A 13,830-nucleotide genomic window follows, 5' to 3' on the forward strand; every position below is an offset into this window, starting at 1 on the left:
ATTAAATATTGGGAAGACCGAAGACCAAACCAGCAAAAACTCTATTCCCTAGCCACCAACTCCATCCCTCTCCCTGGCAACTGTCTGAAATTAAACTGGACTGTTCACAGCCTTGGTGTCATATTTGAGCCTGAGGTGAGCTTCCGACCACATATCTAAGCCTTCACTAACAGCGCCTATTTTCAGCTGCTACATCCCTGCCTCAGCTTGTTTGCTGCTGAAACCCTCATCCATGTCTTTGTTATTTCTAGACTTGACTATTCCAATACCAGCTTCCTAACTGGATTCCCACGTTCTACCCTCCTTAAACTTGAGATCATCCAAAACTCTGCAGCCAGTGTCCTAACTCGCACTAAGTGCCGTTCAGCTATCACCTCTGTGCTCATTGACCTACATTGCTCCCCATTAAGCAATGCTTCAATGGCCTATCTCTGTAAACTCCTCTAGTCCAAAACCCTCTGAGGTATCTGTGCTCGTCCAATTCTGGTGCCTTAACCATCGCTGATTTTAATTGTTCCACCAATGCCATCAGCTGCCACCACTGGAGCACAGTGACAGCGGTGTGTACCATTTACAAGATGCACTACAGCAACTCAGTCCTTTGACAGCACCTTCCAAACCCATGACCTCTATCACCTAGAAGAACAAGGGCAGCAGATGCATGGGAACATCACCACCTGCAAGTTCACCTCCAAGTCACACACCATCGTGACTTGGAACTATATCGCTGTTCCTTCACTGTAGCTGGGTCAAAATCCTGGAACTCCCTTCCTAACAATACTGTGGATGTACCTACCCCACATGGACTTCAGTGGTTTCAAGAAAGCAGCCCACCACCATCTTTTCAAGGGCAATTAGGGATGGGCAACAAATGTTGGCCTAGCCGGTGCCGCCTTCATCCTATGAACAAATAAAAATTGTCCTGGAGAGTTGGTATGCAGAATGATTGGCATTACCATGACAACCGTAGTCAGGGGCCCTGGAACACGCGCATAGCTCGGCAGGCTGGTGGCGCGTCCGGAAGTGACGCCATTCCGTAGGGAGCGTGAGTTGAGGGGAAGTTGGCGAGGGCGGTTGGAGTGAGGCTGACGATCTTGTGCCGCATCGGGAGGAAGTAGCGTCTCCGCCTCCTAGGCTGGGATGCTGTGTCTGGCGCCGGCGGTGAGCGGGACAGGAGAAGCGGCTGGGCCTGGTTGGAAAAGAGCTTCTCAGCGGAGTCAGGTGAGGGATGGCGCTGTCGGGTAGAGGCCGCCCGGGCCATGGGGATTCGCCTCCTAAAGCTTTAACCTGTGGTGGGTTGGGGAGTGAGAGTTTCATTAGTTTAGCAGGTCTCCACCTCTCTTTTATGTCCTGCGCATTGAACTGAGCTTATCTTCTGTAAAACTTTTCAGTGTCATATTTTTGTAAATGCCAATCGTTTTGTAAAATAAAAGTCAGTTATTGTTAAATGGCAGTTTTGGAGAATATTCTTTCTGAAATTTTTTGTTCAACTACAAATATATTTAAAGTGGTTTGAAATTTGTGTACCTTTTTCTCATTGCAGAGGAAGGATCAAGGTACAAGTGGATGAGGAGAGGGGGGGTAATGACGGGACGAAATGCCTTCCTGGCTCATTAACAACAAAAAGTGATGGGCTGCGGGATAAGCAAAGTGCTGCCTGAGCCACCAAAAGACTTCCATTTGGACCTAGTTAAAACTGTGGAGCCATACACTGGCCAGCACGGTGATAAATACAAGCACTTTATTAAATATGATGCCATCAAGAGTGTGGGCAAGACTGGCCAACCACCGCCTCATCAGACTAATGTGTACCAACAAAGTGGACACTGGGACCAGCAGAGTGATCCTAGGAAGAATAAAGTGGCCAAATACCGTGCAAAGTTTGACCCCAGAGTGACTGCAAAATATGACATCAAGGCACTGATTGGTCGAGGGAGTTTTAGTAGAGTGGTCAGAGTGGAGCACAAAAGCACAAAACAGCCTTATGCGATAAAACTGATTGAGACAAAGTACAAGGAAGGCAGGGAAGTGTGTGAATCTGAACTCAACGTCCTCAGGAGAGTGAGGCACACCAATGTCATACAACTGATTGAAGTATTTGAGACTCAAGAGAGAGTGTACATGGTGATGGAACTGGCAACAGGAGGTGAACTTTTTGACAGGATCATAGCCAAAGGCTCCTTTACTGAAAGAGATGCCACTAGAGTGCTGCAAATGGTTCTTGATGGTGTTAAATATTTGCACATCCTAGGCATCACACATCGAGACCTGAAACCTGAAAACTTGCTGTATTATCACCCAGGTGCTGACTCTAAAATTATGATCACAGATTTTGGATTAGCAAGCACTCGAAAGAAAGGTGATGACTGTCTCATGAAGACTACCTGTGGCACCCCAGAGTATATTGCTCCGGAAATCCTTGTGAGGAAGCCTTACACAAATTCTGTTGACATGTGGGCGCTGGGTGTAGTTTCCTATATTTTGTTAAGTGGAACTATGCCCTTTGAAGATGATAATCGCACAAGATTATATAGACAAATATTGAAGGGTAAATACAGTTACTCAGGGGAGGTAAGTGATTAGCATTAAAACAGTGCACTCTTATATTAAAAAAAAAAAAATTTTGTAAGTAAGAACAATCACAGGAAATTGCACATCTGGTCACTTTAGTGTTTCATTGATTTCAGTATTGTAATGAAGCTTTTGCCTTTTTTTGGGTTTTCTGTCTGATTTCTTAATCTCCTGGTGCTCATTCCACAGCACAGCAAGCAGTAGTAATGATCTAAACATATTTTCCATAGTGATGAGATTGGTTTTAAGAGTGGCATTTGTTGCAGGTACTCTGCAAGAAGCTGATATGTGACAGTGTTCCAAGAGCCCAGTAGTGAGGAGGTTTGTTTCTGCACAAAGCTTCTCTATCCCTTTTAGTAAAGAGACAGAAATAGCTTGGGATCAAATAACATTATATTTAGAATATGTATCTCAAATCGGCTTCTTAGGGCAGAATTCTCCCTGCCCCATGGAGGCGGGGCGGGGCCAGGAAATTTAGGAAAAACGTTGGGCCAGCTCCCTGAAGTGTTCCTGCTTCTCACATTTCCCAGAGGCGGAAACACAGTAGAAATGGCAATGCACCTGCCAGTGGCGGGCAGATAGTTAAAGTAATTATTTATGTAATTAGGGGGCATTTCCTGAACAGTCTGCAATTTTGCTGAAGGCGCATGGGACCCCTGATTTGTCTGCAGTTCGCCTACTTACAGGTGGTGAGAGCACAGCGAGAGATCAGAGTGCTATAGGATGAATATGAAGTGTTATCATTGAAAGACCAAACTGGCAGTCCTCAGGCCATCCATCTATAAAGGCTTACTAATGGATGCCCCTCACCTGTAGATGGATCCACAGGATTGTTCTGGGCAGGAGGAATTGGCTGCCAATTACGTCGTCATTATCGTCCCTCCATCTTGTGCTGCCCTTTCCTGCTCCATTCGGATCAGCAGTGCACAGACTTCACATCAGGGCTGACTGCTGTCCTTCGCTTCAGGCACTCTGGCCTCTGCAGCCCAACCGTGGTCCCTAATTGGACAATGAATGTGAAGGTGACCTATTAATTGCCTGCCTCCTGTAAAATTAAGCCAGCAGACGCGCTGCTGAAACGCTATGGGCCAGGACCCGGAAATGGTCCCATGTTGGTTTCTTGCGCTTGCGGCAAAATTTGGCCCTTAGTATTTAGCTGATTAAAAGCTTTCAGTTCTTTATTGATCTTTTTTGAATTGGCAGCCATCCTATATTCCAGGAGATCAGTTTGGGCAATGGTGTAATTAACCAATTGAAGGTTCTGTTTTCTTTTTAGTTGGCTGCAATTTTGCTGCTGTTTTCAACAAAAAAAAAGCATTTTGTTAACTAGTTCAATTTTACTCTTAAGGCTTAACTGCACTTAAAAGAGTACTGTTTTGTAAAATGAAAAGAGCCAGAAGGACTATATTTTTGTTGCGTTGTCATTGAATACATTGGCTTAGAATTTGCTATCAGTGGCAAAGGAACAGTGCTTGCTGTTCACCTCGCTGACAGCTGTCCATGAAGCTCTTACTGTCTTTGGAGCAAAGATTTTCTCTAATCCAGTGTGGTGCCCTGTACTGTAAGCAGGGCAAGAAACAGCGAGGCTCTTCAATCAGATTAAAGAATCCTGATTGAGTCAAGCAGATTCTCAACCAGGACCAGGAAATAGCAATTAGATGTAAATCATGTACAGAAAGCAAAGGAAAGATTTGGAAATTCAGATGGGATTAACAGAAGACCGAGGCAGGAAAAGTAAAGAAAGAAATTAAACTTTAAATTTAAATTCAACACTAATTATCTGAGAAAATGAGCTGCCACACTTGTAAAATTAATTTTTCCGGGCCAGAGAGGTTGCTTGGCAATAATTATCACTCACCTTGTCATTAAAACCTTGTTTACTCCTGCATATAGTCATAGAGTTATACACCACAGAACCAGACCCTTTGGCCCATCGTGTCTGTACTGGCCATCAAGCACCTATTTATTATCCCATTTTCCAGCACTTGGCCCATAGCCTTGTATGCTATGGTGTTTCAAATGCACATCTAAATACTTCTTAAATGTTGTGAAGATTCCTGCCTCTACCACCCCTTCAGGTAGTGTGTTCCAGATTCCAACCACCCTCTGGGTGAAAAAAATGTTCCTGAAATCTCCTCTAAACTTCCTGCCCTTTACCCTGGTTATTGATCCCTCCGCTAAGGGAAAAAGTTTCTTTCTATCTATGCTATCAATGTCCCTCATAATTTTGTATACCTCAATCAGGACCCCCCTCAGCCTTCTCTGCTCGAAGGAAAACAACCCTAGCCTATCCAGTCTCTCTTCATAGCTGAAATGCTCCAGCCCAGGCAACATCCTGGTGAATCTCCTCTGCACCCTCTCCAGTGCAGTCACATCCTTCCTATAGTGTGGTGCCCAGAACTGTACACAGTACTCCAGCTGTGGCCTAACTAGCGTTTTCTGCAGCTCCATCCTAACCTCCCTGCTCTTATATTCTATGCCTCGTCGAATAAAGGCAAATATCCCATATGCCTTCCTAATTACCTTATCTACCTGTGCTGCTGCCTTCAGTGATCTATGGACAAGTACACCAAGGTCCCTCTGACCCTCTGTACTTCCTCGGGTCCTACCATCCATTGTATATTCCCTTGCCTTGTTAGTCCTCCCAAAATGCATCACCTCACACTTCTCAGGATTAAATTCCATTATCAGCCATAACTCTTTTTTGCCATTTTTAGTGTGGTCAAGTACCTCAAATTCACACCATTGCATTTATTTCAGTGCAAGTCTATTGGGGAGGACTACAACAGTGCACCCTGTGGTGGAGCAGGGTATCTCTCATAGCAATATCTGGATTTCAGTTATTCTTCTTGCAAATTCCAGCCCATTGTGTTGTGGAAAATGCCTCTGTAAACTTATTTTTCATGTACGTGGTTACTCTTTAAAAGAATGAGACCATGATAATTCACTTTGTATTTGTGTAGCTTACTAGAAGTGTTTCAGGTGAATTCACAAAATGATTTCAAAAAATTTCAATAACAATTGGTACGTTCAGTTTTCATAACCATTTGGAAACCAACAGACCATATTCCCAAATATAAATGAAACATTTTCCAGAAGAATGCATACAGAATTTAGAAAACTAAAATTTGCCACCAATATTGCCACGAGGTGTTCTGTAAAACTTGATCGTGGGCATTAAAATGTTCTATGTTACTGTGCTGTAGATTTCAGTAAAGCCTGGTTGGCATTCACCTAATTGGTGTTTTTGTAATATTGTACTTCAGGTCTGAAACTGTTTGGCAATGCAGATCTAGGATTTGTCCATTCAAGTTTGGATTATTGGGTCACAGTAGTTTGAGTTATATCAGGGGTTCTCAATTTTTTTGCTTCCAAGTCCTCCACCTGTGTTAATTCCATGGGGGCCCGTAACACAAGTCTTTTCTCTGTATAAAATTAGTTATGCATTTAAACACTTATATTTATTTTTGTTCTTGAAACTTGGTGCTGAGCAACAATTCTGTGAAGATGTGGCGGTATCTTCGACAAACACATGTACATGTTACAGTCAGTGTTCATCCTGGTTTTGTACTTTGTTTTCATTGCTGAAAATCCAGTGTTGCGTAAGTAGGTTGGACTAAATGGGTCTAATACTTCCAGTGCTGCAGAAGAAGCATTCACACCCGGAACCCTCATGGTCGCCAGTAGAATTGCACAGCATAGAAGGAGGTATTTGGCCTATCGGGTCTGCATTGGCTCTTTTGAAGAGCACTCCAGTTAGTTTCACTCCCTGGCTCTTTCCCCTCATCCCTGCATTTTTTCTCTTTCCAAGATTTATCCAATTCCCTTTTGAGAGCTCCTATTGAATCTGTTTCCACCACCCTATCAGGCATTGTGAAGCAACCTGTCACCTATCACCCGTTGGAACACCGTAAGTTGCAGATCCTGTATCTGTTCACAACAACACTATATTAAACAGCCTCACAACTCCATGGCGCCACTAACATTCCTAACCTTCCTCCAGCACAATAGCAGTTTTGGAGCAACTACCCAGCATATTTTCTCTCACTTCCATTTCCCCTTTTTTTGCGTTTAAGTAAATGATCAATTTTTTCTTGGAGACTGATTCTGTGGGTTGTTCCTGCCAATTTCCCTTGTGCATTTCTGTCTGTTTATAGCAACTCCAGTCTCTAGCATGTTCTACACACAGAATTAGCAGGGTCCATTTTCCCCTGCACATAGCTGCCATCCAGTTTTTTGGTCCTCCTTTTCGAGAGCAAAACCTGTAATGGAGTGATTCTGCAGGCTCTTCCCACCACCTGCCTTCCTGTCTCTGGGGCTTCTTGCTGCCTCTGACTGGGTGCCTAAATAGTTCCCATCCAAATATTTCATTCAGCTACAAGATCTGGGTTGTTGCTTCGTAATTTTAATAGCCAGTGTCCCTCTCTATTGAAACTTCTATCCCTATTCGCAACTCCTCAGATACTGAAGCAGACCATGTAGAAATGCAGCAAGACCTGGACAATATCCAGGCTTGGGCTGATAAGTGGCAAGTAACATTTGCGCCAGGCATTGCTATCTCAAACAAGAGAGGATCTAACCATCTCCCGCTTGACATTCAATGGCATTATCATTGCTGAATCCCCCACTATCAACATTCAATATCCTGGGGGTTACCATTGACCAGAAACTGAACTGGAGTAGCACATAAATACTGTGGCTACAAGAGCAGGTCAGAGGCTAGGAACCCTGCGGCGAGTAACTCCCTGATTCCCCAAAGCCTGTCCACCATCTACAAGGCACAAGCCAGGAATGTGATAGAATGCTCTCCACTTGCCTGGATGGGCAGCTCCAACAACATTCAAGGAGCTCGACACCATCCAGGACAAAGTAGCCTGCCTGATTGACACCCCATTCACCACCTTCAACATTTACTCCCTCCCCCACTGATGCACAGTGGCAGCAGTGTGTACCATCTACAAGATGCACTGCAGCAACGCACCAAGGCTCCTTCGACAGCATCTTCCACACCCATGACCTCTACCACCGAGAAGGATAAGGGTAGCAGTTGCATGTGAACACCACCACCTGCAAGTTCCCTTCCAAGTCACACGCCATCCTGACTTGAAACTATATCGCCATTCCTTCACTGTCGCTGGGTCAGAATCCTGGAACTCCCTTTCTAACAGCACTGTGGGTGTATCTACCCCACATGGACTGCAGCGGTTCAAGAAGGCATCTCCCACCACCTTCTCAAGGGCAATTAGGGATAGGCAATAAATTCTGTCCTAGCTAGTGACGTCCACATCCCATGAATGAATAAAAAAAAATGTGCACCGATAATTCAAACAGAACAGTCAGTCACGCCATCCAGAAGCTTGCAGGTGGAGTGTTGGGAGAGAATAAAATAACATTTTATTTTTGGATCTAAACATAATGTATTAAAAATATTATCAGCAGTTTAGTTTTAATGTTGAGCTTTGCTCATGAGCCAGCAATTTATTTACAATGCTCCCCTAAGGTGCACATGGATGCGCAGAAGGTGCTGCGCAGGATATTCAAGTTGACCTGTTGGGCGGTCACAAAAAATTTAAAGGTACTGCACACTAACACGAACAGGCTGCGTGCAACAAAAAAAAGAGTCGCACATGAGAGAGAGGTGAGAGGTCAGGTGGGTCACGTGACTGGTGCTGATTGTGATAGCTGCCAGTAAGAGCTGAGCTAATCTGGGAATTAGACTGATGGTTCTGGGAGAAGCACGGTGTTGGCATACCCCTTGAAACTACCTTATGGACTCCCAGTTGAGAACCCCTGAGCTATATAACACTAGAATGAAATACTGGTCTATCACTGCTGGTAGAACTGATGAATTAAAAGAATACACAAGTGGCTTATTGCCACGTTATAATATCTGGCATATTGGTACATTGAAAGTGCCTGGCGAGACGACTGCAACTATCTGGCATCAAATCAATTTTCAGTTTTGGTGAGCTTGATAGGTTCGTGTGTATGTATAACCTTCCTTCTCTTGATTCTTTATATCCCACTGCATAGGCTGCGTGGTGACAGGACCCATAAAATCAGAATGTGTCAATTTCTACCATTCAATTCCTGTAAATATTTTTCTTGTGATGAATTGATTTTAAAAACCCTCTTTTAAAAACTGCAAATGAGACTCCACATTCACGTCATAGCACAAAAGTTGCACGCAGTATGTGCATCTATCACTGCAATTCTGGACCTGATTTTTGACGACAAAAGAAACAAAGGCAGTGCAGTTTTTATTTTTTGAAGGGTACTGTTGTGCAAATATTCTTTGTATGGCAGCAAATACCAGTCTTTCATTCCTAATTGGGCATGAAACAAGGGCAGTATCCCATACAGATAAATCTCTGAAGAATTGCTGATGTCATCAATGAATGGCTGTCTCCAGTCACATACCAAGACATTGTTTACTAAAAACAAGATTGCAGTTCTTTCACTGTGCATGATCAATGATTTGTGTATCCTGTCATCATGGTGGCAGTTAAGTGCCAGGTACCACAACATTAATCCTAAATTCTTCAATTTCACTTTTAATTCAAAAAATATCTCGGGGTTGAGAGCGAATGATGTTGATCCTCTCAACAGTAGTGCCAGGGAACTGTGAATCATTGTGACTGTCACTTAGCCTGACTGCCCTTATAAAGTCCCTTGCTTGTTTTCTTGAGTATTAGTGACGTTCAACGTACTATTTTCAAAATCACTGATTTATCTCCAAGTATACCTGGGTGCTTTGCAGTCTAATTGTTTTTCAACTGATTTTACATGAAAAAAATACATAAAGGGTTTAAAATTATCAGTAAAAACTGACTTTTTAGTGATCCTGAATGGCAGAAGGTGGTGGGAACTGGGATCCCACAAGGATCAGTGCTGGACCACTGTGTTCAAAATTTATATGAACGATTTAGACTTTTGGATTCTAAAACACAATTTCTGAATTTGCGGATGACACCAAATTGGGCGGGGTGGGGGGGGGGTTGCGGAATAGTTAATACTGAAGAGGACTGCAACAAATTACAAGAATACATGAATAAACTTGCAGAATGGACACATAACTCGCAAATGAATTTCAACACAAAAGTGTCCGCCATAAAGATTTGGTAAGAAAAATAAGGAGGTCGTATATTACTAGGAAAATAAGAATTTAAATGGGGTAGAGGAGCAAAGGGATCTGGAGTACAAATACACAAATCACTAAAAGTAGCAACAAGATTACTTCAAGCACTAGGATTTATTTTAGAGGGATAGGGTTGAAAAGTAGAGAGGTTATGCTAAACTTGTATCGAACTTTGGTTTGACCACATTTGAAATCCCGGTACAGTTATGGTCGCCATATAAAAAGAGTATAGAGGCACTGGAGGGAGTGCAAAAAATATTTACAAGGATGATACCGGAACTCTCAGGTATTACCCATCAGCAAAGAATGAACAGGCCAGGACTTTATCTTGTAAAGAGAAGGCTGAGGAGTGATTTAGTAGAGGTCTTTAAAACTATGGAAGGTTTTGATAGAGAAGACATGGAGAGAGCGTTTCCACTTGTGGGCAGAGCAAACCCAGAGGCCATCGATCAGGTGGGTGAGTCACTCGTGTCAGAAAAACCAACCTCGGACCTCCTGTTGTTGCCAGAGTATTTATAAGGCTGGCCAACAGGACAGGCTGCATCTATGGAAAGAGGAAAACGGTGTTAAAGTTTCAGGTCAATGACCTTTCATCAGAACTGGAAGAAGTCAAGACATTTAATAGTTTGTAAGTAATGTTATGACCAGGTGAGAAAGGGGTCTAGGGGTTCCCTCTCAGCTTTTTCCTGGTCTGGCCGTAAGAGGATTTAATTTCTAAAACAGTGTTTTAGCTTCCCCTCAGTGAATCCTGTTCACTGCTCTCCAATTGTAATGGCAAAGAAATCAACCAGACAGGTTTCCTTAGATTTAGACAAGAAAGGTGTAAGTTTATTAACCTTAAAACTCTAACTCAGTTAAGTCTACTAAGACTACCAATGCGACCACATGCTTATACGCAAATAGAGACAGAAACGGAGAAAGAATTAAAAGAAAGATATTTGAAGTAATATGGAGTTCAGTTACTCGTTTTGAGTTGGATGTGGAGTCTTTGCGGTTAAATCTTGCAGTTCTTGTTGGGGCCCAGTGCACACTTTCAAACTTGTTTTGCTGGTGTTCTGTCTTGAGTTGTTTCTATGCTTTTCGTGAGAGAAAGAGAGACCGGGAGATGCTGTCTTCTTGAAGTTCAGTTGCAGTCTGTTTTCAAACTGTTAAGTGAGCACGATTCAAACCAAACCTGGGCCAGCAGGTTAGTCATGTGACTAGCTCCTTATTTGGGATAACTTCTGCGAGGTTTTGTGGATTCTTTCAATCTTAGCAGACACCCTCGGGGGGCGGGGTTGGGGGTGGGATGGAATGCTGGCTTTTAAATATTCGATCTCTCTTGATCCAAAATCCATCTGGCTAATTGAATTAGGGGAAGCACTCCCATTGTCTTCTCCAGGCAATACTCTTTTAGAAAGCAAATGGGCCGCCATATTTTTAGTGATCTTTTAAACCAAGCCACTTACAGCCCAGCAACAGTTTAAAATTAATGTTCCATATGATGGAATTAATGTCTCATTTTTGGCAGATGTGATTTTCATGACAGCAAGCACAGAGCCAGGGAATAGGGGGTGGGTGGGAGTGGGAGGAAAGAACATAGGGCCCTGTGCTGGAATGGAGGGTAGGAGTGTGTCAATGACAAAAGGGATGAGGGTACAAGGCAAAAGGTGTGGTAATTGGACGCAAACAAACAAAGGATGAGTCTAGAAGAGGTGTAAATTGTAACAGGAGAACCATTACCAGCATGATCTAAAGCTGTTGAACTCAGTGAGGCTGGAATGCTGTAAAGTGCCTAATTGAAAAATGTACTGTTCCTTGAGATTTTGTCTTATTGAATGAAAATCTAACTTCAGAGAAGGAAAGCACTGTTTATAGAAATGGAATAAAAACAAAGTGCTGGAACTGGAAAACTTTATCAACTTTGCTTCCAATTTCCACCTTTCTGTCACCTTCACATGGTCCATCTCTGACACTTCCCTTCCTTGATTTCTCTGTCTCCATCTCTGGGGATAGGCTGTCCACGAATATTCTTTATAAGCCCACCGACTCCCACAGTTACCTCGACTACATTTCCTCACACCCTGCCTCCTGTAAGGACTCCATTCCATTCTTCCAGTTTTTCTACCTGATGCATCTGTTCTCATGATGCAACCTTCCACAACAGTGTTTCTGATATGTCTTCCTTTTTCCTCAACCGAGGATTCCCCCACACTGTAGGTGACAGGACCCTCGACTGTGTCCGACCCATTTTCCGCACTTCTGCCCTCACCCTTTCCCCTCCCTCCCAGAACCGCCACAGGGTTCTCCATGTCTTTGCCTTCCGCCCCACCAGCCTCCACATCAAAGGATCATCCTCCATCGTTTCCGCCACCTCCAGTGTGATGCCACTACCAAATACATCATCTCCCCTCCCTTGTCAGCATTTCGAAGGGATCGTTCCCTCCACAACACCCTGGTCCATTCCTCCATTACCCCCGACACCTCATCCTTTCCCATGCAGTCACAGGTGGTGTAACACCTGCCCTTTTACCTCTTCTCCCCTCACCATCCAAGGCTCCAAACACTCCTTTCAGATGAAGCAGTGATTTACTTGTACTTTCAATTTAGTATACTGTATTCGCTGCCTTCAATGTGGTATCCCCTACGTTGGGATTGGATGACCGCTTTGCGGAACACCTCCACTCAGTCCGCAAGCATGAACCCGAGTTTCCAGTCGCATTTCATTTTAATTCATCACCCTACGCTTATGTCCACATTTCTGTTCTTGGCCTGCTACAGTTTTCTAATAAAAGCTCAACGTAAGCATGAGGAACAGCACCTCCTCTTCCGATTAGGCACTTTACAGCCTTCTGGACTCAACATTGAGTTCAAGAATTTCAGAGCATGACTGCCATTTTAATTTAAAAAAAATATTTATTTTATTATTTTAACCATGTGCCTGTCTTAAGCTTGCTTTTCATGTTTTTGCTTTTGGACATAGCTGTTCATTATTTTGCTCCCAACACACTCTGCACTAATGCTTTGTCTTTTACTACAACTATCATCACTCCCTTTGCCTTTGTTCCATGACATCTCTGTCATTTAATCTCTCCTGCCTTCTGCCCTATCACGCACCTTCCCATTTGTTCTTCTTCCCTCCCCCCCCCCCCCCCCCCCCTCCCCTTTCACTTGCTGAAAGCCCATTACATTTCTAACTTTTTCCAGTTCTGATGAGAGGTCACAGACCTGAAACGTTAACTCTGCTTCTCTCTCCAGTGATGCTGCCAGACCTGCTGAGTATTTCCAGCACAAAGAGTGCATTGCTTTGATCCGTTTTTGACTATACTTGGCGTAGTGAGTTTATTAAATGTTATGAAGTGATTTTTCTGAGCAATGATTTATGTTTGCTATTACTGAGATGGTTTTATGGCCATTTACCATTTTTTCTTTCAGTAACTTGTTCGATGGTTCAGATTTTTTGCAATGGAGTGCTGGTTGTTAATTTATTTCACAACTGAGCATGAACTGCACAGATCCCTCCTGGAATAAGCTCTGTCTTCAACTGCTTGCATTGAGATATATTTTCTATCTCAAGTGTAAAATGAGAATACAGTGTTTAATTACTGTATCCTGCACAGCTCTGATAAGTACAAGATGCTTTAATGCTTGTCATGTCTTTAGTAAAATGATATTCATCTCTCTAGATTTTATCTGTTGTAAATCCCATTAGCTAGGATTAAAATTATAGATAATGGGTACATCCAGAACCTTAGCTTTTAACTTACCAGCAGCTAGTTTAAATTTATATTTTTCTGTTGCTTTAAAATTCAGAATTTATATATATTCTTAACCATTTAAGGCCACGGTTGGGTTTTATGCCTGTTCCTAGTTTTGATGCTGAAAAACATCTAACACACAACTGCTCTTTGCCATTTGATATGATAAATAGCATTTTTGTTGAAACTTTACAATAACGTGATAAATTACAGATTGCGTCCAATGATTTGTTCAGATAAATTCTTAGTATTTCAATAGAGCTCCCAGGGTTGGCTTTGTTATGACCGAGGTGGGAGTAGTGCACTGTTTATTCTAGCTCCACCTCTCCACAGGTGACAGCATATATTTAAATTATTTCCCACTTACTGATATGGTCAATGATA

At 42.9% G+C, this 13,830-nt stretch overlaps 1 protein-coding gene across 2 annotated transcripts in view; it reads left to right on the forward strand.

The window, feature by feature from the left end:
* The first annotated feature begins 1,049 nt into the window (after positions 1-1,049).
* pskh1 (protein serine kinase H1) overlaps positions 1,050-13,830 on the forward strand; it is a 73,567-nt gene continuing 60,786 nt past the window's right edge. For both annotated transcript variants that reach the window (XM_068049544.1, XM_068049545.1), the window contains exons 1-2: positions 1,050-1,221; positions 1,544-2,571. In XM_068049544.1, coding sequence (XP_067905645.1) covers positions 1,630-2,571 — 942 coding nt within the window. In that variant the 5' untranslated portion in view covers positions 1,050-1,221; positions 1,544-1,629. The remainder of the gene's footprint in view (positions 1,222-1,543; positions 2,572-13,830) is intronic.

Source organism: Heterodontus francisci, chromosome 17 (assembly GCF_036365525.1).
Source record: "Heterodontus francisci isolate sHetFra1 chromosome 17, sHetFra1.hap1, whole genome shotgun sequence".
Lineage (NCBI taxonomy): Eukaryota > Metazoa > Chordata > Chondrichthyes > Heterodontiformes > Heterodontidae > Heterodontus > Heterodontus francisci.